The 24,122-nt window shown below is 49.7% G+C and overlaps 8 protein-coding genes across 8 annotated transcripts; 4 read left to right on the top strand and 4 right to left on the bottom strand.

The window, feature by feature from the left end:
* Positions 1 to 553: 553 nt before the first annotated feature.
* On the top strand, positions 554 to 1,483 carry CORC01_05322 (uncharacterized protein; the record flags this gene model as incomplete). The annotated part of the gene is made up of 1 exon (XM_022616965.1): positions 554 to 1,483. One exon carries the CDS (start codon positions 554 to 556, stop codon positions 1,481 to 1,483), a length of 930 nt encoding a protein of 309 aa, XP_022476430.1.
* Positions 1,484 to 3,097: 1,614 nt separating this feature from the next.
* On the bottom strand, positions 3,098 to 3,625 carry CORC01_05321 (uncharacterized protein; the record flags this gene model as incomplete). Its single annotated transcript, XM_022616964.1, has 2 exons — positions 3,098 to 3,396; positions 3,457 to 3,625. 2 exons carry the CDS (start codon positions 3,623 to 3,625, stop codon positions 3,098 to 3,100), a joined length of 468 nt encoding a protein of 155 aa, XP_022476429.1.
* Positions 3,626 to 5,821: 2,196 nt separating this feature from the next.
* CORC01_05320 (uncharacterized protein) lies at positions 5,822 to 6,151 on the top strand (the record flags this gene model as incomplete). Its single annotated transcript, XM_022616963.1, has 1 exon — positions 5,822 to 6,151. The coding sequence occupies one exon, from the start codon at positions 5,822 to 5,824 to the stop codon at positions 6,149 to 6,151; it is 330 nt and encodes a 109-aa protein (XP_022476428.1).
* A 2,412-nt stretch (positions 6,152 to 8,563) lies between these two features.
* On the top strand, positions 8,564 to 9,665 carry CORC01_05319 (uncharacterized protein; the record flags this gene model as incomplete). The annotated part of the gene is made up of 5 exons (XM_022616962.1): positions 8,564 to 8,794; positions 8,856 to 9,065; positions 9,134 to 9,295; positions 9,376 to 9,468; positions 9,537 to 9,665. The coding sequence occupies 5 exons, from the start codon at positions 8,564 to 8,566 to the stop codon at positions 9,663 to 9,665; spliced, it is 825 nt and encodes a 274-aa protein (XP_022476427.1).
* A 366-nt stretch (positions 9,666 to 10,031) lies between these two features.
* On the bottom strand, positions 10,032 to 11,684 carry CORC01_05318 (major facilitator superfamily transporter; the record flags this gene model as incomplete). Its single annotated transcript, XM_022616961.1, has 4 exons — positions 10,032 to 11,099; positions 11,148 to 11,199; positions 11,261 to 11,379; positions 11,436 to 11,684. 4 exons carry the CDS (start codon positions 11,682 to 11,684, stop codon positions 10,032 to 10,034), a joined length of 1,488 nt encoding a protein of 495 aa, XP_022476426.1.
* A 2,546-nt stretch (positions 11,685 to 14,230) lies between these two features.
* CORC01_05317 (peptidase) lies at positions 14,231 to 17,115 on the bottom strand (the record flags this gene model as incomplete). Its single annotated transcript, XM_022616960.1, has 3 exons — positions 14,231 to 14,849; positions 14,914 to 15,651; positions 15,749 to 17,115. The coding sequence occupies 3 exons, from the start codon at positions 17,113 to 17,115 to the stop codon at positions 14,231 to 14,233; spliced, it is 2,724 nt and encodes a 907-aa protein (XP_022476425.1).
* An 805-nt stretch (positions 17,116 to 17,920) lies between these two features.
* On the bottom strand, positions 17,921 to 18,862 carry CORC01_05316 (glycosyl hydrolase family 16; the record flags this gene model as incomplete). The annotated part of the gene is made up of 2 exons (XM_022616959.1): positions 17,921 to 18,353; positions 18,408 to 18,862. The coding sequence occupies 2 exons, from the start codon at positions 18,860 to 18,862 to the stop codon at positions 17,921 to 17,923; spliced, it is 888 nt and encodes a 295-aa protein (XP_022476424.1).
* Positions 18,863 to 21,965: 3,103 nt separating this feature from the next.
* Positions 21,966 to 23,394, top strand: CORC01_05315 (NADH:flavin oxidoreductase/NADH oxidase; the record flags this gene model as incomplete). Its single annotated transcript, XM_022616958.1, has 4 exons — positions 21,966 to 22,143; positions 22,204 to 22,871; positions 22,940 to 23,284; positions 23,350 to 23,394. 4 exons carry the CDS (start codon positions 21,966 to 21,968, stop codon positions 23,392 to 23,394), a joined length of 1,236 nt encoding a protein of 411 aa, XP_022476423.1.
* Positions 23,395 to 24,122: the final 728 nt, after the last annotated feature.

The following is a 24,122-nucleotide window of genomic DNA, read 5'->3' as shown; positions in this document are numbered from 1 at the left end:
GGCCCACTTTGATCGGTAGCGGGGCGATGTCTCGGCTGCAGCTGGGTTGTGATTGGATCGGATTTGTAATCGGTGGGGCACACCGGCGCGGGGCACTAGCGTGCACGAGCCCGGAGAAAGCTCTTCCAGGGCACTTGATTTCAGCACAATCGTCATAGTTCCCGAAGAGGGAACGGGCAATCCTCAAAGAACAAGTTTCTGCCCGGTCCCATAATTACTTACCATTTCAATCATCAGTCCTAACCGCCCGGCCTCAGTCCCATTCAGGCAACACGGCCTTATCTGATCTCAATGCAATCCCCAGAGGAATCCCTCGGGCCAAGGTAGAGCCAATGGGGCCAACTTCGGACATGAAGCTGAGATGAACCGATTGCAGATGATTGCAGATGATTGCAGATGATTACAGATGATTGCATGCTTACAACATGACAGGGGGGGCTTCTCACAGGACTGCTGCTGCCTGATCAGACACGCCTCCGCATAAAATCAGCACGACACTTTGTCACTTGTTGCCAAATCTCACCACCTCAAACACCCAAGGACCGACATCAAAATGCCAGATACCTCTGACACCTCTGCTACCCATCCTCTGGCGTCACTTTTGACCCCAGACTTCTTGACGTCTATTGCTCGGTCCCACCTGCCGCCCGATAAAAGCAAGCACCATAACCTGAGTCTGGAATGGATCCAGGCAGGGCCCAACTTCGACTCAGAGGAGACCAAGGCTGCTTGGTGGACCGCACTGGTCACCATCAGCAGAATCCCCCTTTCCGAGATGCCTGACATGATGTCTTTTCTTCCACCTCCCGCAGACCCAGCGTTCCCAGAACAAAGCCTCGGACTGACTCTCCTCCTCGACCAAGGACCAAGACTGCTGTGCCGCGGGGCCGACGGTCGCTGGACGGACGGCTTCTTTGGGCAGGTCTCTCAGCAGCTCGCTCACTCGTGGCTCGCCTTGCCAGCCGAACAACAGCCAAATGCCTGGAAGCGCTGGGAAGAGGCCGGAGCCAGCTTCGAGCACTGGTGCCTGCTCCATTTGTTCCTTTCGTGCCCGTTTGTGCACAGCGAAAGACTCGAAGATCAGGATATTGCGCTCGAAATGACAGAGGAGCGACGAAAAGGTGCCGAGCAGAGAAGCGGGGAGACGGACCCGTATCGCGAAAAGCGATCCGAGGTTCTTTCCGATGCCTTGGCCTTTCCAAGGGTCATCCGAGCTGGGCCACCGGCTGGAGAAGACGTGACGATGCAGGAATGGGTCTTTTGGTCTTGCATGTTATTCGACGTTCACTGGCCCATTATCAAAAAATTCGGGAAATACCCGTACAGAAATGCCGTCTTGGGACGGGAAAGTACCGAGGAGGAGGTGAAGTGGCTGGAGGAGACGAAACATTTCGCCGAGGCAAGCCCTGAGGTTGCTGAAAGGGTCGAAAAAGATATCAAAGCGAACCGATGGACTGCTCTGAAAGACGAGGTTCCAGCTTAACTCCAACATAGAAGAAACAACGGAAACGGATGTTTCATGTGACTCTGCCAGAAGACAAAAGACAGCTATTGACCAGGGCCGAAGGGAACACGGTGGTTTTGCCTAGTGAAACTGAGCGCCTCTTCCTTATCACGAGACACATTGCCTGGATAGTTGCTCCAGAACTAGTGGTATTTGCCTTCATCATAAAAAGCATGTTTTGCCTTCTCTAGCCCGAGAGGAGGTTCCAGCCTCATAACTGTACACCCACAGAACACCCACAGAACTGTTTCTCCTCGCTAACGAACCCCTCGCAAACCACTACCACCACCACAACCATCACTACTCCATCCACCAGCGGACTGCCATTTGCTTGCGCTCTAGGTGCATCCTCTTCACACATGAAAAAGTTTTCGGACGCGACCATTACTTGCGGCGGCCAGAGGTTCCTCCCGGTCAGCAACCTTGGGGTTTTGGACAATTACCTCAGAACTTTAGAAGCACTTTGGCACAGTGGTAGTTTGCCGTCTTTCATCCAAGTCCAGTCACTTAAGCCTTTGTCCTCAACCATCTCAGGTTGAGATAATTGATGCGGCCAAGTCATCGCATGCGAATCTAGCTTGGGGGAGGGAGACTTCATGGCGAGGCAGGTAATGGACCTATCAGCTTGGACATCATTCTTTCAGGGTAGAGTGGTCAGACCTAAAAGTACTCAATTTCTCAATTCAAACTCATTATCTCAACATTCCCATCAACAAGAGGTACATCGGGACAGAGCTTGACTTCAAATGCCGTCTGGGTTTCATCATGATGTCCTTCATCTGCACTTCGTTCAGAATCAAGTCCTCAAATCTGACAAAATCTATTACCCGTGGTACTGTTGTAATACTTCACGACCAGAACTGCCATTTTTCCGCCAAACTCAAAGGTTCGCATAATTCTAGCAATGCGGCGACTAAGGAAAGTGTGTACCTTTACTTAGACTTTACCATATTGCCATGAGCTAGCCAATCCTGGACACATCAAACCAAAAATTGTACTTCCCTTGCGCTAAATGCAAGGAATCTACTTAGTGTTTGTCGCCCCCAATGCAAAAAGTTCGTCAAGTTCTTGCACCGCTACAATCAAATATCACCTAGTATTCGTCCGATAAACCACCGAGAGATAGCTTGTATACAGAGCTTCCAAGTAATTCATTAGATGGGACTTTCGTAGCCGCGGGATCCCATTCTCTCTGGAATTCATTCCAAATATCATTTAGTTTTCATGATGATATTTGCTGCTTCGGAAATGTATCGTCCAAACCGCATCCAAACAAAGGCTTAGCATTCTATGGCCACGCCTCGTGGGCTGCAAGGGCTCAAATGCGTTGAAGAGGGATTTGACGCCACATAGAGCCGTACTTCTGATCTCATGCTTTATAGAGAGCCCTGCATCTGCATCCGTCAAAGTTGAAGAAGGATGCGATTATTTCCGCCCTTTCACATCAACTGATTATGTATTTTCATACATTGAAAGGAATTGGACTTCATATTACCCAGCTGCCGTATATTGCAGTCATTATGGCTTGCTAACGGTGATTGATTTCTACAGGAAGTTGAAATATGTCGTCGGTCATTTTATCAAATTGTTTCCCTACTGGTCGTTCCTGGCACCATAAGGTGCCGACGATAATGCGACCCGCTCCTCGTTATCGTCATCTAGTCTGTCATACCCTCCGCTGTATCCCATTGAGCGCTCATTTTGCCCGTAGCCGGGATGAGTTCCTTGGCCGTATAGAGTTTCTTGGTCTTGGTTGGCGGTCGCCCCAGCCTTGGTCTTTTTGTTCTTCCTTGATACCATCTTCTTGATCTTTTTCATGCACTTCTTGATAGCTTTCTTGATGTACTTGGTCGGATCGAGCCCAGTCTTGTTACCGTTGCCGGAATTGTCGCCTTTTTTGCTACCGTCGGTTCCATTGCGTCTTCGCCTGCAGCAGCAGCAACAGCATATACCTACAGAGAGTAGGACAAGAACGCAAACGATAATGACGGCGATGATTCCACCGGAGATGATTCGGACGCCGCCATTTTTGTTGTCGTGGTCTGAGGAGCCGTTGCGCGGTATCAGGAAGCGGGCCGGGCTGGCGTAGGCTGCGCGAGTCAAGCGTTGAATGGCAGGCATTGTGAAGTGATTTGATGATTGTGATGCTTGTGGGCCGCCGAAGGTAGAACAAGTGCCTTGGGATGGACAATTCGCCTGATCTGACGCTGAGCCGTGCGGGTTTTAATGCAGAGTACGGATGACGAGCGTGGATTATTGGTAAGATGACAAAACGCTTCTCAAATTTCTGGATGCTGTTATACTTTTATCTCTTGGCCATATTCTGCTCAGTTGTGCTGTGCCCAAAGTAAACATCTCTCACCATCGGCATCCTACCACTTTGTGGCTTGGAAGGCCTGTCACTCCACCATGAATCCTTCAATTAATCAATCTCCCTAGAATTGTTAGTGCGGTCATGCCCTGCCCCGTTGTCGGCCGTGCCGGTGGTTGGCTAGTCCCGGGCAAGCTGACTCGTGCGAGCAATTTAAGGCCCTGTGCCACAAGGCTGTACCACCAACATGTCGGGGATGCCGCGAAGAAAATGCAAACCCTGCTGTAAAGAAAGGCAACGTCTTGTTCCTCTATGGATCTACTGAGTCAAGCATCCGACTTTCGCGTGTGATCTGCACTTTATCAAGATTGACTTCTGCGCCATCAAGGTCGACTCGGGCCAACGAGACAGCGCAAAAGACGGTCTATGTGAACAGATCTTGATACAACCTTCTGCGGTTCGCTACCGTCCGATATGAAATAAGCATATTCTTTTTGAATGTCGATCAATCAAAATGAAGCTTCATTTATCAAACAACCTCGACTTTTGCCCATGGTTATGTGATGCCTTTTCCCGCCCCCGAGCATTGCCAGTCGGCAAGTGAAGTACGTTCAAATATCGACGATATCGGTCCTCGGATTCGTTCTCCATATCCGTATTGTTTGAAAGATTGATGCGCGCCTTCGGGCTCGAGAGAAACTCCGCTAGAAGTGATGTACAATTTCTATGTTGATAAGAGGATGGTTTCAACGGGGATTTGGCATTCAAACAGGCCGGAGTGCAAGAAAAAGTCGGAAAACCGTTGATTACTCACGATAACCATAAGCTGTGCTCATTGAAAACTCCTCGGTTCCTATTGCACAGCTCACCAAATTAGCAAGTGGGCCTGGCCTTCTGATCTACTGATCAGTCACCCCAACAGAGTCTTCTCAAGCTCCCAGTCGTTGTGGTAATTGAGGAAAATGAGCAAATTAGCTACTCAAACTCTGTTTAAATAATTGAACATTCCAAACGAGCTTGTCCCTAATAATGATACTTACCCCAGGTATTGAGCAGCGTTTGCTGATCCTCCGTGGAAATACTGTCTGTACGCTGGAAAGTGTGTGGTGGACCTAGAGTGCTCACCCTGTGGAAAGCCTACAGAATCAGCTCTTGCATGACTTCGATACAGAGCCTTAAACAACATTGCACAACATTGCATTAGATTTTGGGATGAACGTTAGCAACATGGAGCAGGACAGACGTCTGCGCCAAGCCTCGTCCCCTCGTTAAAGTTTGTCTAAAAATAGAACACAGATCGTGTATTTTTCATTGCCAAGGCTCATTCATACTTTTAATAGTAGCACATCCCAACAAGTATGAGCTGAGTGCTGGATGAGATGATTGTATTTGAAGTGAATAAATTTGTCAATATGATTGCATTACCCCCAACCATTTCATCACCCATTAACTGTTAACGAAGGTGGCAGTATTACAAGTGTACTGGAAACAGGAGAAGAAGAAGACGAAGAAGAAAAAAGAACCATTGAATGACTCATAGAAAAAGTTCAGCGTGTACAGTAGAAGACCTCAACCTAATTTGCCGGTGTTATTTATTGGTCCCTGATATCCTCGCAAATCTAACACTTCGGGCTCAGGCTCAGTCTCTCGCTGCCTACGACGAATACGTCGACGCCTCCGCCAGACGATATATCCGGCTAGTAGAAACACCATTATTGTGACTAAGGAAAATGCCGTGTCAATAAGGAATATCGTTGCGGGCAACAGTCTCTTTCAGAAATTTGACTAACCTATTCCTGATACAAACCCGAGAATGGCTATGCCAACTTCGGTAAAAGAGGGCATACCCTGGGTCATATTGATGTTGATGGCGGGTGGTTGGTAAGGTTTTACTCCATCCCCGCTGCGTAAGGCCGCGTTCTGGTCGGCCGCTGGGATCTGCGTTGCAATCACCGTGACAGTCGGGGGTGCTACGGTAACGAAGACAGTGCTTGTTGGGTATCTTGATGACGGGGGCGGGGGAGGTCCAGGTGGCGGGGGAGGAGGAGGAGGAGACGGAGGCGGCGGCGGTGGAGGCCCTGGGGAGGGAGGTATTGGCGGAGGAGGCGGCCCCTCGGGGGGAGGAGGCGGTGGTGGCGATGGCGGCGGAGGTCCTTCTGGTGGAGGAAGCTGAGGAGGTGAAGGTGGAAGAGGCCCCTCTGGCGGCGGCGGAGGTGGGGGTGAACGAGGCGGTCCTTGAGGAGGGGCCGGAGGTACTTGTCGTCCTTGATATTGATGACCAAGGTCGAGGTTCAATCTCGGCGGTGGAGATTTCCTTCGAATCAACGAAAAAATAGCCATGTTGTCCGCTGAGACTGAAAACTTTACAAGGCTTCGTTCCTAGATACTTGTCAGCAATGCACTGATCTACCATGGAATTGCTCAGGGATTACATACTGTAATGAGTGTAGCTCGCTCGCTCACTCAATCATATCGTTCCGCTATCGCATATATAAGTATCTTGATGTCTGAAGCAGGAGGCGCAATTTCTCTGACAGTGAAGAAGAGATTGAGGACAGCTTTCACTGTCAAGGCTGTTGACAGGTAATGAGGATGAAAACCTGAACTAGACAGGGACGCCCATCATAAATATTCTCCATCGATTTTCGTTTTGTATTACTAGCCTATTCCTGGCATTCCACTTGAGAACCCTTTGATCAGAGAATCCTCCAAGTCGCGCTGTCGATGCATCTCTCGGCACAAGGGGGCACCATCTGAACTTCGGCAAGTTGAACTCTCCAGATGTTTTGGTTTCAAGCTTTTTGCCCACAAACCACTTGCGTCCAATTGACAGGAATGAAACAGAGTTGAAGTCTGCATCTGATGATCGCGACGCCTCGCTAAAAATAGCACGACTCACAGACTGAGTGCACCTAGCGTTGACGTTGAGAGGCTGCATGATCTAGTTACTGAAAATGTCTCTCTGGTGGAACAACCCCGCAGTTTACGATGGTGTTCAAACAAAAGATGCAGCTTCTGTTGCTCGTCCTACTCATCCTTACTGCCTCAACCACTGCGACTTTCGGCCCATTTCAATTTAATATATTTAGATCAAAAGCTTATCGCTCTGGGCACGGTTCGCACTCAATTGGAGACCTGTTGAAAAGGTACCTCTTGAGCTCGCAACTACTTAGCCATTACATCTTAAGAGGCAGAAGTCTCTTTATTTATGTCGTTCGTAAAAGGTGTTAAGCTCCCCGGAGAGTATCGCTTGCTATCCGAAGCTACATGTCGTCCGACGTAGAATCTCTCACTATGGGCTTGAATTACTTGATTGAGACACGTTGTCACGTCTCGATTCAGTTTTTGAAACACTGTTCGGTCTGAATGAAGGTTCATCTCTACTTACTCAATGTTTGATAGGCATTTAGAAAGATAAAGGGTGTGTCTACGAGTCACGAACCTAGGGTTAGAGGTTTTGCTCTCCGATGCCCTCTCGTTGGCTGATATTTGAAAACGTTTTTGCACTATGATGTCCAGCGTGACATCGGCTGTTGATCCAACATCGGGATGAAGTCCTCCGCAATCTAGTGATCCATCCACGCATTGACTGGCCCTCTATAAAGGAATTCCTACGTACGTACCTTGATCAACCAAAAAATCGACAATCAGGAGGGGCAGAGGGCTTTTCCTCAGAGTTATAATTAAACATTATCTGTAATGACAGTCAATTAAAGATTCACTAGCGAGTATTTAATTTTGCTACTCATAGGATAGCCATGTGATATTCTCTCGGGATCGAGGTAAAGGCGGTACAAAAGGTAGGCTCGTTTTTACAGAGCTCGACATAGGATCTTGGAGACATCTCATCGTGCAAGTATCGAAGCAATTCGAATGGCAGGCTCGAACATCGAAATGCAGAAACAGACAGTTCAGAAACGTGCATACTGGTGATGGTAATTGTTATACCAAACTCCAATATGATTAGCGTATAGCTGTGGTGAGAATTGGTGAGATGAGCCGAGTCGGAAAGGTGCTTTTTCACTCGTGTTCCCTCTTCAGGGCTAGTCCACCTCGCTCAACCGAGCTGCGACAAGGTGGACAGACCATTTGGCAACAAACGACCCGGCGGCCAATAACCCGGCGGTTAGTAACCCGGCGGAAGAATTACCGGCGAAGGACGATCCGGCGATGGGTGACGCGTCGGCAGTGTATTGGGAGGCGGTTGAATGGCAAAAGATGTTCTACCGAAGTTCTGACGGCAGGTAACGTTGCTTATTCCGGCGACTAATTTAATTGTGGACGGTGTCCCGGGACCGGCTGGGCCATTGCGGGGTTGGAGTACCGGTATTGCTACCTTAGCCCCTAGTATTCGGCACGGTCCGATTCGACTTAGCAGACACTCTAATGTGATGGGACACGATTGATCAAGTAGGATAAGTGTTCAGCACGACCAAGACTCTGTTCTTCCTTCCGATAAGGATCTGATGCTCGAGGGGAGGGGATACCTCACATTTGACGTGTGCATCATGGTTCACAGCTATCATTACTTCTGCGAAGAGTTGAACAGATGATCAGGTATCGGTACAGGTAAGTAAGATGCCATGATGTCACACTTTGCACCACGGCATGATGTCACTCAACAAACATAAGCCGCATTCAGCAAGTGTCCATCAACAAAAATGGGAGTGGTAAAAACATACTCTGCCATAACATTGTCAGTTTGTGAAGAGATTCCACCAAAGCGTCGTTGAAAACAAGGTTCGATGATGGCCTTCACCTCATCAACTCAGTCAGAGAAGCTCTTGAAGCAAGTCAATGATGGATACGGGCCAAAATTTGCCACTGCTGTTCCAAAATGCCCTATCACCTATCGCCGACCGCCTGCACTGAATGCTGAACGGGTAATCGAGTCAGCAGGGGTCGCCCATGCAAACCTCGCTTCGTCCACGGACAAGCCCAAAGGCAGCATTGAATATTCAGAGAAATATCATGAATATGTGAGGCTACAATCTCATCTTCGTTTTGCCATGTTGGAGAAGACGCTCACAGTCTTTATAGACTGTATTGCAGCAGCACGTCCTCTTCTGGGACCGCGATAACGATGGCATGATCACGCCAATCGATGTGTGGGTTGGTTTTCGCGATTTGGGCTTCAATCTCGCCGCATGCTTGCTAGCTGCAACAGTCATTCCATTCGTTTTCTCCTACGGAACAGTCATGCAATACTCATACTTGCCGGATCCATTTTTCCGACTTCACCTTGGCGGCGTACATAAGGCAAAGGTTTTCCCGAATGATTCTCTGATGCTCCTCGAGGAAAAGGCTGACCCAATTAGCATGGTTCCGACTCTGGCATATATGACAGCGAGGGTCGATTTATCCCCCAACGATTTGAAGATGTGTTTGCAAATTGTAGTGTGCGGCAAGACGACACTCTGACGCTTCGCGAGATCTTTGATTTGATGAGCAGAAACCGCTGCGCAATGGACCCATTTGGTGTAAGTGAACCGCCTAAAGTCTACTGATTTGAATTGCCTGGCGAGTTCTGTATCGCAGCTGAAACTCCATCTTGCCATAGTGGTCAGTATCAATTTTTGAGTGGATGACAACATGGACATTACTGGCAAAAGACGGCAAAATCCATAAAGAGGATCTCAGGAGAGTATTTGATGTGAGCCCCTTCAGTTATTTATCCACCCCATCTTCGATATGAGCCTGTCCTAATATTGAATACTGTAGGGCTCCCTATTCTGGGAGATTCGGGAGAAAAGGCACTCGGGGGAGGGATGGCATCAGGGTTGGGGACTCGGGGGAGATGGCTTCGTGGGCAGTCGACCCGGAGTCAATCCTCGGACGCTCACTGCTTAACTGCTCAGATTGTCCAGTCCAATAACTGGTATCCTACATGCCTATTGCTTAGATGCCAATCGTGTCGGGTTGAAATCAAAATGAAACAAGGATGTCTATGTCGTATTTCACAGCATAATCAATATCATTGTTCCAAAGGTCCATCAGCATATAGACGAATGAGTAATGTCACCTCCCCATTGAATGCTACATCCAACGAAACTACCATGACTGTGCTGCGCCCTAAGTAAGCCCGCATGGAAGTCCTCCTCCTTAGGATTTCGCCAGTGTCCTAGGTCGGGCAAATATGCCTCACACCAGACTGAACAAGACATGAGCCATGCTCACTAACCGCGACTGACTAAAATATCCATACTAGCTGACACTTCAAGCAACACTTCCTCCTACAGAAGTCTTGGAAAGCATCTCGCGCTTGTGAAGAAACCTGATTACGAACGCAATCGCAATAAGAGCCACAGACAGAGCAATCATGCTGGGGTATCCCTTGGGGTAGGCGGGGGCTTCCACTTGCTGCCAAATCACGAGTGGCAGCCAGGCCTGGAAGACGTACGCCATCTGGTTCATAGCTCCGGTTACCAACGCTCGCTCTTCATTGTCATCGCTGCATATCTCGTGAGCCCACGCAAAAGTGAGACCACTGATGCCGCCCCCAAAGCCACAGAGAATAAAGCAGGCCCACTTGAGACTATTCGGGATGTTCCAAATAGTAAGCGGGACGTAGGCGATGATTTTGACAATTCCCGAAAACACGATTGCTGGCCAACGTGCGCCTCGGAATAAACTATCGGATGTCCATGCGTAAATAAGAGTGGTGATGATGCTGACGAATTCTGTGATGGTGGGATAGATGTTGACCTCGCGTAAGGTATAGCCTTCGGATTTGAGCCAAAGTGGAAAGGCCGGCTGAGAGTTTCCACCGTTGCCATTGTTGAACACGATATAAAGAACAACAAGGGTCCAGATGTGCCAGCTGGAAAAGACCTTGACGAACTTGGCTTTGGTATAAGGTGCCCGCTGTGCACGACCCTCCAACTGCATGCGCTTCTTAGCCAAGGCGATCTCTTCGGGGGTGAAATACCACGCCTTTGTTATTTCCGGGAGGTCTGGCAAGAAAAAGAAGCCCGAAATCGCGATTGGGAGGGAAATGATGGTGTTGGTAATGAAAAGCCATTGCCAACCATGGTACCCATGCACGCCGTCCAGGTTGTATGCGCCAGCCATTAAATAGCCGGATATAGCGCTGCCCACGTTCCCCATCGCATGGAACAAACATGAGCGTTTCGCCAGTTCGTCCTTACGGTACCAAGAGCCGATGATGTATTGCATGCCAGGGTAGAAGGTGCTTTCTGCCAGGCCAATGAAGAAGCGTAAAACGTAGATATGAGTGGCAGTCTGGCATTTGGCAAGTAAAATGGTAAGAACAGACCATGTCACCTGGAAACGATTAATTAATGAAGAAGATGATTCCGCCTTCTGTCTCACCTCGCAGACTGGGATCCATATCGCCGGCCGAATGCGTGTGAGAAGCATGTTACTGTTTGCCAAGTCAGAACGGTCGAATTCTGAACAAATAGGTTGTATGATGGGTAGTTCACCTAGGAATTTCGCCTACAACATAACCAACGGTCCAGCAGACTTGCATGTAATTCAATTCATTACCATGCAAACCTAGGTCTTCTTTCATTCCTGAAACGAAGGCATTGTTGATATTGACCTACCCTGGATTAGTTCCACTTCCTCAGAAAGTCATTACTTAGCTTCTACGCATACCTGGTCCAAGTATTTGATGAAATAACCCAATGAAGCCAAGGTCATTAATACCGCGTCAAGTTTGAAAAGGAACCGGCGCTCCTCTGGAGACTTGTCAAAGGTGTCCCAAAAGTATGATTTCCACGTTCTCTTGGGTTTTTTTTGCAGGACCTCTACCACAGATAGGCCAGCACTTCCCTTGCCTCCATCAAGTACAGGGGCGGAGCTTTCATTGGTGCCTTGAGGGCTGACTTTGATCGAGCCAGTCATATTGCTGGGCCACCCAATTTTTGACGGGATGCTGAGAAAACTGACGCTCTCGACCAAGTGTCTATGAATGTCTATCGACACCTGAGGACGAGCTTGAAACCAGAAGGGACGGGAGGCATGGTTTTTCTTCTTTCAGGGTTGTGCCTCGAGATATTCATCATATTTCTAGTTGCGCATTCGCCAAGATGCCGTTTCAACAAGTAATGAAGCAAATCTCCACGCAGAAATCTGACGCAATGGAAGGCAGATAAGTCGTCAAGCATAAGTATCTTGGATGGACTTATAATCAACTCTTGGCGTGATCTGATTCTAATGTTGCTTCAGAGGCCTGGGTTCAAGTGCGACTGATTCCGATCCAGCAAATCGGCCGTCTCATAAAGCAAGGAAAAGGAACATGACTCAAAATTGCAGCACTCCCCACAGATGTGGCTGGTCCAAAGGCAAGGGTTCTAGTTCCAAGGCTTGGAAACTCAACAAACAGGCATGTTGGAGCTTTGAGCATACATGTACATGTTGCAATCGGAGGACCACCGAGAGAGCACCGTTGTAGGCTGCCGGCCGATGTAGGGATTCACGTCCCTTGGCCTCCAGTTTTCCAATGTGGCGACCAAGTTAACGTTGTAGTGCCTAAGAGTCTCCGTGCATTTGACCCCAAGCTGCGTTTAGCATGCAACATATCGAGCTGCATCACTTCATGGTTACTTGATGGAACCAATGCCTAACCACATCGCAGGGTCACGCAATTTATGACCAGCCATTCATAGAGGCATTCTTTCAACTTGGCAAACGTCGAGGGGCTTGGCGGAGCTGGATCAGCTCGGATATCATTCAATAAGATTCAGAGGACCTCTGCCGATGGAATGTTTATTACATGTTACATTTAGACCGCGTTATCGGAGCTTACGTAGCCTTGGCGACATGATTGAGTAAGTTTCCATTGGCCTTCATGCCAGACTGCGTGTAAAACTTACCAAAAGATGGGAAATATTTTTATCCGTTTGTCAAGTCAAAGCAAAGTCCTTCTTCAAATTTAAAGTCATTGACATGTGTAAGAAAACAAATTTCTTGGTATTTCTAGTCCGTCTATCTTGTCTCTGTGCTGAGATGCCGAGCTGGGAGAAGTTCTGGAGAGGAGACTATCGCCATTTCCCGGATGAATCACGTCATCGCGGGGTCCGGGGACGCTTGTAGACCACGGGGGATTGTTGGGCTGTGGGCACAAGTCAAGCTTGCTGGATTACTCTACTCCTCTAGTTCACCGAGTTCTCCCCAATCGGTGTTCAATGCCTTTGTCAGATACAGTAGAAATCCCATTCGATATCGTAAATGAACTGTTCAAAACCTACCATCGATAATCAACTCTAATCTCCTTCCCTGGCAAGCTTGCATGTGCCACGTGCCGTCTCGACACCACGATCTCATTCCGTCTCACCGTCACGATGGATTCGTCACCAAACCCTTGGACTGAGCAACGACCTCCCTAATGATGATGCAGTCACATGCTGAAATCCCAAGCTCTGCCTCGCTCCAGCTTCACCTTGACCACCCTGCAGTCGAAGGATGGATGCAGATTCGGTTGTAAACGGCGGCCCAGTGGAAAGGCTCTCTGGCCAGACCAATGTACATCCTTGAGTTCCATGTACCTCTCGACACTTCCGCTCGTCAAGGATGGGGGCATGAACTTGTGGGTTCTTGTTGATAAAAACCACCCAGTATAGTTTTGAGGCCGCGATTACGGGACTCGCCACAGGAATGAGCTAGCAAACTTGTTGCACGGTTGGGAGTCAGAGTGCGGTAGGAGCATTGGCAGGATCCTGTACTCAGATGATGGCAAGGGAAACTAGCCCAGGGTGGATTGGTCGTCAAACCCTGAGTACCAACGGGCATTTTGAGTTGCCACCTGCAAAGACGAAGAACAGAGCGGGTAAGCAGCCAATCTACGATTCGGGGCTAGAAAAGCTGTGCTCTAGAGACAAGGCCGTGATAAACAGCGCTATGAACTACCAAGTATGCTATAGAAGCGGGTGGTGAAATGTTGCCAAGCATAGATCACCTGCTGTGGCATATCCGCAAGGAAGACTACGACACCAAGCATCTCTTTGATCAACAGACGCAGACAAAGGGAGCGATCGCTGAAATGTCTAGGAAACAGGTTTAGGCTAACTGGGTTCGTCGCTACTAACTGCCTCTAATAATAATCAAAACCAAGCGGTATGCGTAGTGTTAGGGCAGTGACGTTACAGGCATTACACCTCCTCATTAAAAGTGCTCGAGCATACATATAAGTATTCAAACGCCTTGGAAGGCGTTCTTTTTCAGGGAATGGTATACTGAGTCCACATGACTCACTTTAGATTGAGAAGCACACACGAACGACGATCGGGCTAAGGGGGCCTGCACTGCTGAGATGTGACTCGCCACCCTCGAGCTTATTGGAGTTCCTTCAAACATACTCGGGCTCTTCCTGCACAGCTGTTGAGAACCCTCAACCAATGCGACAAATCTCTCGTCCATCCTGCCTTGGTATGTGATGGACTTTGGGTAGCCTACTCCAAGTACTCGATGTTGAATGGCACAGTTTCCGCAAAATCCCAATCCTCTTTCTTGGTGATGTCGCCGAACACCCTCAAGCCGCTGAATACAATCTTATAGGTGCCTTCTGGTACGACGGTACCGTCAGCCAACACCCCTGTGAATCCCGGCCGATAGTTTCTTCGAACAACCCAAGGCTCAGGAAAACCCTGCAGCTGCCCAATACTTTTGATGTGAAAATGTTCGGCTGTTGGTAGACTGGTTTCAGTCAAAGCAACCACGTCAGCTCGCGCAAGTTGGGTTCCAAACAAAAGGCTAGCAATCATGCTAGGGTAGTTGGTGCTCCCTGGAGGCGGCGTCGTGGCAGGTCTTGGGATGGTGAAAGTCGTGTTTGGTGGAGTGGGATTGTTGGCGTAACCCAAGAAAGTGCCGTATTCAGGGCCCTCCAGAAATACAGGCACGTCCTTCATGCTTCCGGCGACACCAAGATATGGGATTTTGTGAGATTCTCCGTTATTTGCGACGATTGTGATGAAGCCACTGTAGACAGGCAATTGTGTAGCATTCACATTTTGAGGAGGCGTTACACTGAATGTGACCTCAGCCGATCTACTTGCGGGAACCTTTATCTCACTGAGACATGTCGTCAGCATTCTATTCAAACAAGTAGGAAAAAGAAGCAGACTATTGAGCTCACCTGGCTGAAAAGGTTAGTTCCGCCCAATCTTCGACAGTTGGATTAGGAAATTGAGAGGCTGATCGCGATCCCGCTGCAAATGTGTAAACCGTGGCGGCTTTGACGTGATCTAGCTTATAGACTAATTCCTCGGTCCCCAAATTTCTGATGCTGAACGTATGGGTATCTACGAAGTTGTCTGTGTCATTGAATGAAATCTGGCTAGTACTCAAAAGCGTCTTGGCGTGTGCGGCACTGTAAGCCTGGACTACGCCAGACCCTTGCTGGGCCACAGGAGCGGGTATGCTGTAGACATTTGTGCCATCAAACCAAGATCTGGAGGTTGAAGTAGCCGAAATGACATTGCGAAGCTCAATGGGATCGAGTGTGCCGCGAGCTTGTCCCACAAGAGCGAATATGGCTGCCACAAGAGGGGTCGACATCGATGTACCTGATAGGATCGAATACCCACCCATATTCAATGGCCATGTAGACAGGATGTTGCCTCCTGGTGCCGTGAATTGAGGTTTTGAGACTACTTCCCATGTTGGGCCCCATGCACTTGTCAAGCTCATTAAGTCACCAGCAACCTCATTCATCACAGATTCATAACGAATGCCTGCCATGTACGATGCTGTGAGATCAATATTGACACTTTGACCTCGGCTTAGCGAAGTGATCCAGTGAGCACCTTGAGCTGGAGTCACGGTGCCAACTCCAGCGATGCCGTCCTCGTAGGCATAAACCACATCAATGGAACTACATGTACCTGTTAGCGAGTTGCCATGACTCTTAGGTCCCCGAGATATGCTGAAAGAAGCCTGAGCTCCATATCACTTTACTTAGGTCAACTTACGAGTTTCTTTGGCTGTAGAACAGCAGGTATTTACCTCCTTTAGCTGCTATGTTTTGGGCTTGTGAGGAAGAATAACATGCGGATGTATCGGCTACTCGAAGTAGTACGATCTTGCCAGAAAGGTCTGGAGTAGAGTCTGGCAAGGCAACGCAGGCATCATTCGGAGAGGCTGTGTCGTTGCTGACTGCCCAGAGGGGTAATGAGATGTTCTCGGTAAACTTCGGTCCACCGCTCAGAAGCCCAAAATCTTGATCTTGAGTCGAGTTTTCGACGGTGTAAGATCCTCTTTCAAGTAACAGCGGCGTGATCGTGTTCTCTACGGACCCAACGGCCGTAACGTCCACGCCAGTCGCAGGTGATGAAGGCAGAAATAGGCCAGATCGACCGGAGTTACCTGGTGATACAATGACAGGGACTCCCTGCGCCACGATCCGTGATGCAGCGATAGCCCAGGGATCGTTGGCCCACCCGGTATACTGACCCGCTGAGCAGGAGATAATGTCGCTGCCATCCTCGAATGCGCGATTGAAGCCGTCTAACAGTATGTCATTTGTGGACAAGCCGTTACAACCCCACGCTCGGTACATGCCAAGCGTGACGTCCGGTGCAGCGCCAGTGAATCCCATTTCGTTGGTTTGAGCTGCGATGATGCCAGCAACATGTGTTCCGTGGCCAACACAGTCGTCGTATGGGTCGGGGTCTGGCAGGGGGCTTTCTGGAGGGAAGTAGTTGTCTCCCGTAAGATCCCAACCATAGGACACCAAGCACCCTTCTCCAAAACAGCCGCCCAGAGCTGGATGGGTGTAATCGACACCGCTATCCACGATGCCAAGTCGGATTCCTTTACCGGTGAAACCCTCGGCTCTCAGTTTATCAACCTGTGTCATGACATGTGGTGTAAAGTTATCTGTGCCATTTCGTCGCCTCTTTAGGCTAGATATGAAATGGTGGCCATCCGCGGTTGCGTTTCTTCCTGTCGAGACAGGCTCAGGCGTGGGCATGCGGACAGTTCTGACCGGCCAGATTCCTTTCACATCAGGCCTTGCTTCTATTTGTTTCGCAATATCTGCTGCAGCATCGTGCGTGGTGTTGACAATGCGAAATGATGCACCTTTGAACAGGCGATAGTTGAAGTCCAAACGACGCTCAACGTTGAATGCTAGGTCTTGATACAAGTTAACACTAGCGTTGAAGTCGTTTGCCCACTCCACGATGAAAGCCCCGGGAACAATCTTGAATGGCTCTTGTTGGTCAACATCGTTCGTCAACTTCGTCGCCGAGCTCTCGGGGCCATCGTCCCCGTTGACCCCCAAGAGCAATGAGATTAGGACGGCAAGGGCCAAGGCGGTGAAGGTTTTCGACAGCATTTTTTGTGTCTTCTTCAGTCGAGAAGGTTCTTCCACAAAAGCTTTTGGTGGAAGTCAGTGACAAGAGCCAACAGCAGGCTATCCGTCTTGGTGGGGGCCAATACTCCTTAAGAGCGGACGAGGTGGCGCGTAGGTGATGATTAGAGATGATTGCCAAGTTCGTATTCACTATTACGACCGGGGTTGCTTGAAATGCCCAGCAAATTGGCTGTCATTGTCGGCTCATTTGGGTCTGACCAAGGGGATAAGTTCGTAGACCTTCCTATCTAGGTCGAGTTGCGGTGCCGATGTGACCCTACATGCCTTTCAAAATCACATAGTCACTGCATATACGAACTCTCATCTTGATTTGGGTGTAATTAGTATTAGAGAGCCTCGAACGACATTGTTGCGGGCTTTCTGGATGTTATTTCGAGACTTGGGTACTTTTCAGTATGCTAAGCTTGTTATCAAACGCAACTTGTATCGATTTTTCATGACTGACGAAAAGAATATTCTTTTTTTCACGATCAGAGTTTGAAGTTCACCTTTTTGCATCCAAGAAGCAGTGTAGTGAAACTTCGGAAGAGATGGTCTCATATCGGGACCAAACAAGTCGTAGCTCATTCAACGTCAAGCTCGAGTCTATTTTCCTCGTAACAGGTTCATTCAACCAGAACTAAATAGAACGAACCTTTCAGAAAATTCGAGCTCCAAAATCCATTTGTACATTGCAAGACCGAAGAGTTTGCACAACGAGACAATAGGTGCCCAAAGCCACAGCCCGGAAACCTTTCGCAGTCATATCTCATGAACACCAAATGCTTTAGGCGTTGTATACGACAATATACTCCGCTTGAAGAGTACCGCCAGAGACGGTGTTTGTAAGAGGTGTGGTGCTGCCGTAGTTGTTGTTCGGGAACGCACCACCGATGGCGAGGTTGAGCAGGATGAAGTGAGGGGAATGCACTGCCTGGGTCCAAACATCCGCGGGCAAGTCGGTTTCGACAATTTGCCAGAAAAGGATACCGTCGATAAACCACCGCACAGCCTCAAGCTCAGCGGTACGGTCGACTTCGAGAGTGTAGGTGTGGAAGTTGCCCTGGCAGGCGCTGTTGGGGCACTCGCGGCTACCGACGAGACCGTTAGTCTCCTTGCAGGGGCCTCCGGGGTTGACACCACAGTGCATGACGCCCCAGACACGGTTGATGCCATTGACGTTCTCCATGATATCGAACTCGCCAATGGCTGGCCAGTTCCTTTGCACTGATCAGCAGAGTTCTTAAACCTATGCCATGGCTGTCGTCACTCACCAGTAGTTCCCACGGTAGGCGTTTCCAAGAGTCCAAAACGCTGGCCAGTAGCCAATGCCGTTGCTGCCAACCGCAGGCAAATTGAGACTGGCCTGGACACGCATCTTGCCACCGGCTTCAGCCATGAAGTCCCCACGCTGAGACTCAATGCGAGCAGATGTCCATGAGCCAGACGAAGCTTTGATGGCAGTGATCTGTAGAGCTCCGTTGCCGTTGAGACGAAGGTTGTTAATGCTGCTGGTGTAAGTCTGGATCTCTCCAGTCCCCCAGTTAGCGGGGCCGCCAGGGTAGGAAGTGCCCGTGTCGATGACCCAGTTGGCCGTATTGGGCAAACTGTTGGCGGAGCCGACAAAATCATCACTCCATGTGAGACTGAAGCCGGGAATTGTTGGCACTGCACCCTGCACTGCGGGAAAACCAAACGCAAGAGCCGCGAAAAGCTTATTGAAAGCCATTGTACTAGCGCATGTCAGCGATTGGGAAAGAGGCTTTGGGCGGTGCACATCGACGTCACGAACTCGCAATTGAAGATAAATTTACAAATGGGAAGGTCGTAAGGAGTGATTGTTGTGGACTTGAAGCGGAGAACTGCTGATGTCTTTGGCTCTTCATCTCTTCTGGGAGTCTTGTCTCGTTATATACTCAAGAGAAGATAAATCTCGGTGTCTTTCTCCTGTGCGGTCTCCAGCCACATGTCTTCATTCTGGATTTCATTCCAGCGTGTCGGGGCTCAAGGTTGGCAGACCCCTCATCCGTCTAGCCGCACAGGTGTGGTTGTCCGTTACAACACCATACTGGGAGGATCTCCGAGAAGCGCCCACGATCCAAGCATGGTGTTGTTTCCTTTCTACCCCACACTCGCTAGTATTTCATTGTCGAGCGATGGTAAGCCACACGGGCCGGAAGACGACCCTTTTCAGATATTGACACCCTACCAAGAAACAATCCAGTAAAAGTTGGGAATTTCTGTTGTGCACATAGTGGATTAGAGAGAGCAGCCAATCATCCTTCGTTTAGCCCGTGGGATGCCCGAACCGACAGTTCTTCTAATCGTGGCAGGCGATGTAGCATTGTGGTCTCTTTGGCGAATTTCTAAGCCGCTTCACTCAACCACCGAGTCTTACATTGAGAATATCAAAAGAGAGACAAGACGGAAAATAGGCTGTGGTCTACCCTAAGTCACTGAAGAGGCTTGTGGACTCATCGACGGGGAAGCCCCATCTAGGCTTCACATCGCTCCAACAGTGGCCAAAAGAGCGCATTTTCCGTTGTTTGAGGTTAGGTGTCAGATAAACAACTGCGGTGCCACCTGTCCGCGGGAAATGGCAAACTTGTGGTATGTGTGTCCTGGCGAAAAGGAGGAGCGCAGCGTCTGATGCGGAGCAGAATGTAACCCTACGTTCTGGACTGAGGTAGTGACTTAAATTCTCTTTCCACCTGCTCGGGGATGTCGGTAACCGAAACGAAGTGGTCAGCACCTGCATGTCAACCTGCCTACGACGAGCATGCACTAAGTTGGGGCAAGCAGTGAGGAAAGAACAGACATATGCACTGGTATATGCGAGTATTAATGGGGTGATGCCAGGTCCGCGACAACCAAGGCATTAACGAGGTCACAAGATGGCCGGATGATGAAAAACACTTTTTAAGCTTGTTTCCCCGTACCTGTCGATCGGTCGATTGTCAGTTTCTTTTCCCCTCCGTTCACAAGCCTGGCGATTGTTCCACTTCTCGAAACGCGCCAGCTTCCCTTTTTGGCGCCACGACCGGCCGTCTTTGGTGCTTCGCCGGCTTGATCTATAGGTTTTCTATGCCCATGACTGAGTTGCCCGCTGTTGCCCCGCCTGAAGCGCGCACTCGATCCCTTGAGTCAAGGATACTGAGATCACGCGGAGGCGCGCAGATACGGAGACGCGACCTACTTTAGGGTTAACGAGGGGTGGGCGACCACCAAGGACCAGCCCCAGCATCAAGAGCGGAGCACCATCCTCGCATGCAGCGAAGTATGGAGTTGGGCAGTGAAGAAAGACCCGATCTTGGTATCTCCCGGTCTGGGGTACGGCAACGGCCCGATTCTCAGTATTGAGATGCCGGTTTGCCATCACGAGATCCGGGGTAGTTTCTAGTATGAGACCCTAGAGCGGAGAAGACCTGCATTGAAACGGAACGGAGCTCTGGGGAATCTAGGGCCCTAGTGCTGATACCCGATGTGCACCTCTGGCCGCGGGTCTGTCAATGAATCGATTCTCCCCGTAGCAGACCTGAACTCATAACTTCGACTTTGACTTCTTCACGTCAGCTTCACTTCGGGGGCATGTCGGTGACAGGCAGCATAATTGTTGAAGCATCCCTCCCTGGCCAAGCCGGGATCAAGCAGCATCCTCTACCTATCGAGCCATGCGTTTCTATATCTGGCATCGTCGGGCTCTAGTCTTTTCGTAAGCCCTGGCTGGCAAGTCGAAAGATCTTTTTACACCTTGTCCTTGTCCCGATGTTGGCTCCCGTCGCCTAGGTCCAAGTCTGGGCGTGTCGCATGAGGTTGAAATCTCTAGTTGTGACTTCTACTTTCCGCTATTCACCACTTCATCGAACAATGCTCCCGTCAATCTTGACCCACCAAGCAATGCCACTGCGGATCAACCCACGTCAAAGTATCCGTGTCAAGTGATGAATTCTAGAAGATAGGATCGACTCAGTGGGTGGACACGCTTCGGATCGTCCCGCGTCTGACGTGCAGGCGTGGCGCAAAGGCGGCACGGCCATCGGTTCATCGTTTCCGTCGACATTCGTGAACCGGGACGAAAGATCTGACTCATTCGCCGGCTTACGTTGGAGAAACGCCGAGGCCTTGCTGTATTGCGCGTGCAGCTAGATAAACATCCAAGATCGCCCACAAATGCGCACGATGCCTCATTCTTCTTTCCGAGCGACAGGTAGTGCGGATGGCGCTGCAAGTAGAGTCCGGTCCCGGCTGAGTTACGATTGAGAATCGTAACGAGTCAAGCAATAAAATCCGTCCCCTGCCTGTGTTCGCGGTAATTATCGGCAATGTAAACCAAAAGTCAAACTCCGCAGGATCGAATCGGCGGGACTATTCCGCCGCACTGAGGAAACTAGACAAATCTTTGGTGTGGCTGGCACCATGAACCGTGCCAGCAATACCTCGGCACAAACTTTACAAGCACACGATTTACGGCCTGATTCTGATCCGATGCAGTGGGGCTCATTGTTTCGCGAATTGCCAGCGACTCCGGCTTTGTAATCAGTTCTCGATCAAACTACATAGACTCAACTATTCGACCGGGATTTCCATCTCTTATTGTGGGCCCGTAGCGGCCGTGCGGCGGCATTTGTCCGTCGAAACAGCGGAGTTGATAGATTCGATTGAAGAGTTTGATAAGAACGTGTTTTGATTGAAACATTCAAAAGCTAGAATTACGAACCTGCCCCTTTCCTTGAACTCAGGCGTGACGCGCGGGTCTCTGGAGTCAGCGAAATTCTCTGACACACTTTCCTCGGATTACATGATATACGGAAGTCAGGGCACTAGAACACACCATGTCAAACTCAGCGATTGCGAAGCCATTGACGCTGGAATGCGGTCTCACTCTGCCGAACCGCCTCACAAAGGCTGCGATGGCCGAGAACATGGCCGACAGCGAAGGCTTGCCGTCCCCGGCGTTCCATGCACCCTATGCCGAATGGGCTGATGGCGGTTGGGGACTCGTCTTGACTGGTAAGCAAACTCGCGACTCCAGACTTGAGACTGGCGCATCAACTCACCCGCCATGAAAAGGCAACGTGGAAGTCGACCAAAGGTATCTTGGCTCACCCAAGGACATTGCCTATAACGATTCAATCCCATACGAGCGGCAGCTGGAGGCTTGGAAGGCCTGGGCCAAGGTCTGTAACAAAAACGGTACGCCAACCATCGTGCAGATCAACCACCCCGGCCGCCAGTCTCCTGTTGGCGCCGGCAAGCGGGGCTTCATGGAGAAAGCAATTGCACCCAGTGCCATACCTTTGAATTTTGGACAAGGTCTTCTGGCGCGTCTCATTAGCTCCTTGGTCTTTGGCACGCCACGCGAAATGACTGTTACTGATATCAGAGACGTCGTCCGTCGCTTTGCGCAGACGGCCAAGCTGGCATCAGACGCCGGGTTCGCCGGCATGGAGATTCATGGGGCCCACGGCTACTTGTTGGCTCAGTTCATGTCCGAAAAGAGCAACAAGCGAACCGATGAGTACGGCGGTTCCCCGGCCGCTCGCGTCAAGATTATTGTTGAAATCATCCGCGCCGTCCGTGAAGCAGTACCAAAGACCTTCTGTGTCGGCATCAAATTTAACTCAGTAGACCACCAATCCCAATCCGAGCTCGATGCCTGCATTGAACAGCTGAAGTTGATTACTGACGCTGGGGTTGACTTTTTGGAGGTCAGCGGCGGGACATATGAAGACCCTCTGGTAAGTGGTGGTCCGTTTTAAATCACGAATGCATTCGAGTGCCCTCGCTGACCCGAATCCTTGTTAAGATGGCTACTGGTATTGCCGACGAAAAGAAGTCGGACCGCACAAAGGCTCGCGAAGCTTTTTTCCTTGAATTCGCCCGAGCGATCCGCCGCGACTTCCCCGATGTGCCCCTGATGGTCACTGGTGGCTTCCGCACTCGTCAAGGGATGGAGGCAGCCCTTGAGAACAGAGGCTGCGATCTCATCGGTCTGGGCAGGCCAGCAGTGTTAAACCCGGCGCTGCCGAAGAATACCATCCTCGCAGCCACTGTCAAGGACGAGGACGCCAAGTTATACGTGCGCAAGATTGAGGCGCCTTGGTTCACTAAGAAGTTTGGACTCAAGGCAATTGGGGAGGGCGCTGCGACGGTGAGTCTCTCAGAAGTACAAAAGATTTCCAAATTGTGACTTGACTAACCCACCCGTTCACTTAGGCCTGGTACGGTGCTGAAATTCAGAAACTTGGAAAGGCAAAATGAGAACCTTGAGATACGGGGAGACTTTTGATACTATTACAAACGATGGGGCTGCTGTACAACTCACTTACTTTCGATCATTTATTAGACGGACAAGACGGATGAGGGACTTGTTTATAGAAGTCAAGATACATGCTCTTGGTGCTTATACGAGGCAAGACGATGGTTTATTGCAGTAAGCTAATGAGATTTCTCCCGGGACGATGGACTAGAGGTTATATGTTGGTACCGACTTTCCCCCACAAGAATCTCAACCCAAGCTAATAAATGCTGGCCGCTACCTCGACTCTTATGTTCTGTGATGTCGATTCTGCAGTCCCCTCATTCCCCGCGCATCTGTCCATCATCTAATTCTCCCTGAGGCTCCGGATTATTATCCTTCACCGTACCATGCGGTCCATACCACTGAGTATTTGTCAAAGGCATCTATCAATATCTTTAACATCACATTCACTATGAGAAAATGTTTACCTTATTGGCCTTAACAGGTCACTACTTTATGCACCGCGCAAACTCTGTCATGCGGATCCTGATCGCTACCATGTTTCTGAGTGTGTAATTTGAGATCAAGTACAAATGGACCAAAGGAGATATTGACATAATCAAAAAGCAGGGCGTAGAAACTTATTTCTTGGTCACATCAGGTACTCAAGATGAGGACCAACGCTATAAACTTGTGGAGCTTCATACAGGTAGCAAGCTTTGCTTATGCCCAGTTTCAAGACTTCTTC

The sequence above is a fragment of the Colletotrichum orchidophilum genome, assembly GCF_001831195.1.
Source record: "Colletotrichum orchidophilum strain IMI 309357 chromosome Unknown Scaffold_37.1, whole genome shotgun sequence".
Taxonomy (NCBI): Eukaryota; Fungi; Ascomycota; class Sordariomycetes; order Glomerellales; family Glomerellaceae; genus Colletotrichum; species Colletotrichum orchidophilum.
Note: the sequence above shows the minus strand (reverse complement) of the source record. Positions and strands in the feature narration are given on the sequence as shown.